The sequence below is a fragment of the Cucurbita pepo genome, chromosome LG15 (genome assembly GCF_002806865.2).
Source record: "Cucurbita pepo subsp. pepo cultivar mu-cu-16 chromosome LG15, ASM280686v2, whole genome shotgun sequence".
Classification (NCBI taxonomy): Eukaryota; Viridiplantae; Streptophyta; class Magnoliopsida; order Cucurbitales; family Cucurbitaceae; genus Cucurbita; species Cucurbita pepo.
In genome coordinates this window covers 4,576,773-4,579,914 of record NC_036652.1, presented here as the reverse complement: position 1 = coordinate 4,579,914, position 3,142 = coordinate 4,576,773, and the positions used below count along the sequence as shown (strand labels likewise).

Below are 3,142 nucleotides of genomic sequence, written 5' to 3'. Positions count from 1 at the left end.
AGTTAACATAACTATGTTTAAAGAAGACGAGATCCATAGATCCGAGTCTAGTATTCCATCTGAAAACCAACTCTCTTCATTCCCCCTTTTGTATCCTTTCTCACTTTTGTCACGTTTAAAATCATTCCCGAACATTCTTTAATCATTCAAAATGACTCCTAAACATACTTTAATCGTTCAAAATTACTCCCAAACATGTGCTTTCGAGGCTTTGCATGAGAATTCCTCTTCCTCCCCCTTTTGTATCCTTTCTAGATTGAAATAAAACAGGGATGTCTAGAATCATATCGACTGTTCTTGAATTCTAAACCTCAGATGATCAACAACAACAATGAACTTCACTAACATGATATCATGAAAGAAAAATGGAAGATTCTTCTCACAGAATGAGTAAAGGAACAAAAAAATTCATCACAAAAGCAGACAATTATGAAATTAGCAAGCTAAGATTGAAATTTCATCAATTCTAAATAACTTGCATACTTTTTTTTTTTTTTTTTTTTTTTTTTTTTNTTATGTGAAACGCCGCAAATTACTGCAACTCTCTTGAATGATTCCAAGAAGCTTCTGGCCAACAAAACCAATAATCATTGAGGCATATTCTTGTGGCTTCCATAAACCTGTAGTTTCAAGTACATTCACAACTTGGCCAAAACAAATCAAAGCACAAAATGGTATTGATTTTGAAACAAATTTTCTCGAACACAAAAACAAACATGTTTGATAGCAATTTTAAACATGTTTTTGGAGTGATTTTGGATGGATATAAGTGATTTAATTAAGATGATTTCTAAACCCTAACCTGCATAGATTCAGAAGTGAAGAAATCGACTCCTAAGCCCCAAATCTATGATTCAAAAGATGAACTAAACAATTTCGACTTGGAACAAAAATGGAAATGGAAATGGAAATGGAAATGCAAATGCAAATGCAGTCATTTTCTTTTTGTATGATCAAATATATGATTACGGATTGCACAGATTGTGAGAAGAAGCAAATGGAAAACAAATCAACGAAGAACAAGATTCAGCAATTTACGAAGATAAATCACGATATGCGAAAGAAAAAAATCAAATCTCCCAAACAAAAAATGGAAATTAGCAGGCTTCGTTCTACTAGAATAATCGTTTATAGATTTTAATTTTACTTACATCTCAAGCACCTCAGAAGACGACGCGAAAAAGAGGCGCGTCGGAGCCGCTTGCAGGCAGAATCTCCCAGCGGCAGGGCTCGAGGTCGTCGGAGACAGGGCAGTAACCGGTTAGGGTGACACTATCGGATGAAGCGGAAACGGAGCCGAACTCGAAGACGGTCACAGTGGCGGCCGGTCGGGGGACTTCGACGGCACCGTTAAGGCCAGGGACTTCGGGCGGCTGAGAGACGTTCTTCGGAGGAGGCTGCGGCTTCGAATTGGACTCCGATGGCGCAGAACCACCTTTCCACCATGAGAGAAGACCCATCGGAAGAATTCGCCGGAGATGAGAGTGAAAAGTGGGTTAGGGTTTTGGAACTGGAATAGTGTAGAAACGGATAAAGGCTTTGGAGGTGACGCCGAAACGTTGCGTTACGTCTGATTTTCGATGGCGCTGTCTTTTATCCAAAAACATTCCAACCGCCTCCTAAACTTTATTTGGTTTATATATCTTTCATCAATTTATTTAAGATAAATATTTTTCTAAATTTTGACGGTAGATTTTGTTGAGAATTATTGGAAGTGATCCCACTTTGGCTAATTTTGGAAATGCTCATGAATTTATAATGGAAGAATAGTATCTCCATCAGAGCATTACTTATGTGAAAGCCTAAAGTAAAGCTATGAGAGCTTATGCTCGATAGTTGTTTTATAATTTCTTAGAGGATAGATTTGGGAAAGTCTAAAGCAAAGCCATGAGAGCTTATGCTCGATAGTTGTTTTATAATTTCCTAGAGGATAGGATGAATAGACTTGTGACACCTAGGTAAACAAGAAGCATATGAATGGACCGAGAATCTCTAGAGGATAGGATGAATGGAGCTGTGATAAATTTTCTAAAGGATAGGATGAATAGACCTGTGACACCTGAGTAAACGAGAAGTATATGAATGGACCAAGAATCTCTAGAAGATAGGATGAATGAACCTGTGACGTGAGTCAACGAGAAGTATATAAATGGACCAAGAATCTCTAGAGGATAGGATGAATGGACGGCAATTTTGCTTTGAGCAATTCTATATTGAATAATCTCTTTGAAATTTTCATGTTAAGCATGTGAGTGAAAATAAAACATGTTAATGCCAAAATGGCTTAGACAGACATAAATGAAAATGAACATAATCGATCTTATTTTTTAAATATTAATTTTAGTCTACTTTTATTGTTTCATAACTATTTGAATGGTAGTAAATTGTATTAATTTTCTCACAAGACTTTTTCATCCAATTTTAAAAACAAACAAGTTGTTGTTTAAAACTAATTATTTTAGTTTTAAAAGAACTCGAATTAGATTTTGATAACATTTATTTGTAAAATATAGATAAAAGACAGAAAAAAAAAACTATGAAACAAGTTGGATCAAGTTGAATCCTCTGTAGACCAGCTTGAACCGATAATAAAGGATCCGGTTCGATTTGAGTTGGGTCAAAACCGAACTAGAGGAGGCATGCTCTAATATTTTCATTCCTTGTAAGGTTAATGGCCAAGAGGGGGCACGCTCTGGAAATCGAAGCGGTAAGCTTTGAAACCTGATGCTACACAAGTCATGGTTTCATTTAGACACGCTCAAAAGTTGAGAGACTAAATTTATCGAACATTTGATAAATCTGAAAAACCTGCAAAGACAAAGGTTGTCGACAGCCCTATATGAAGACTAGTAGTAGTAATCAACTACAATCCCTAAACAAGGGCCTGAGGATTGATGATCAATCTTTTGTAAAAAGGCTTAAAGAAACCTCAATGACATCGAGCTGGAATGTCGTTGCTGCTAAAATCAATGAGCTAAAATCAATGAACGGAATAATTCGGTTCAATCAAATCTAGTTTACATTCATTTACCCTTTTCTAGAGTCGTGAAATGTTTTCTAAACGATCACAAGCTAAACCTAATGGCATAAATAACCAGACACGTTCTGTAAGTAAACCTAATGGCATAAATAACCAGACACG

At 36.2% G+C, this 3,142-nt stretch overlaps 1 protein-coding gene across 1 annotated transcript; it reads right to left on the bottom strand.

Moving 5' to 3' along the window:
* Positions 1 to 513: 513 nt before the first annotated feature.
* On the bottom strand, positions 514 to 1,613 carry LOC111811567. The gene is made up of 2 exons (XM_023698476.1): positions 1,152 to 1,613; positions 514 to 620 (listed from the first exon to the last, which is right to left on the bottom strand). Exon 1 carries the CDS (start codon positions 1,458 to 1,460, stop codon positions 1,164 to 1,166), a length of 297 nt encoding a protein of 98 aa, XP_023554244.1. The 5' UTR covers positions 1,461 to 1,613; the 3' UTR covers positions 514 to 620; positions 1,152 to 1,163.
* Positions 1,614 to 3,142: the final 1,529 nt, after the last annotated feature.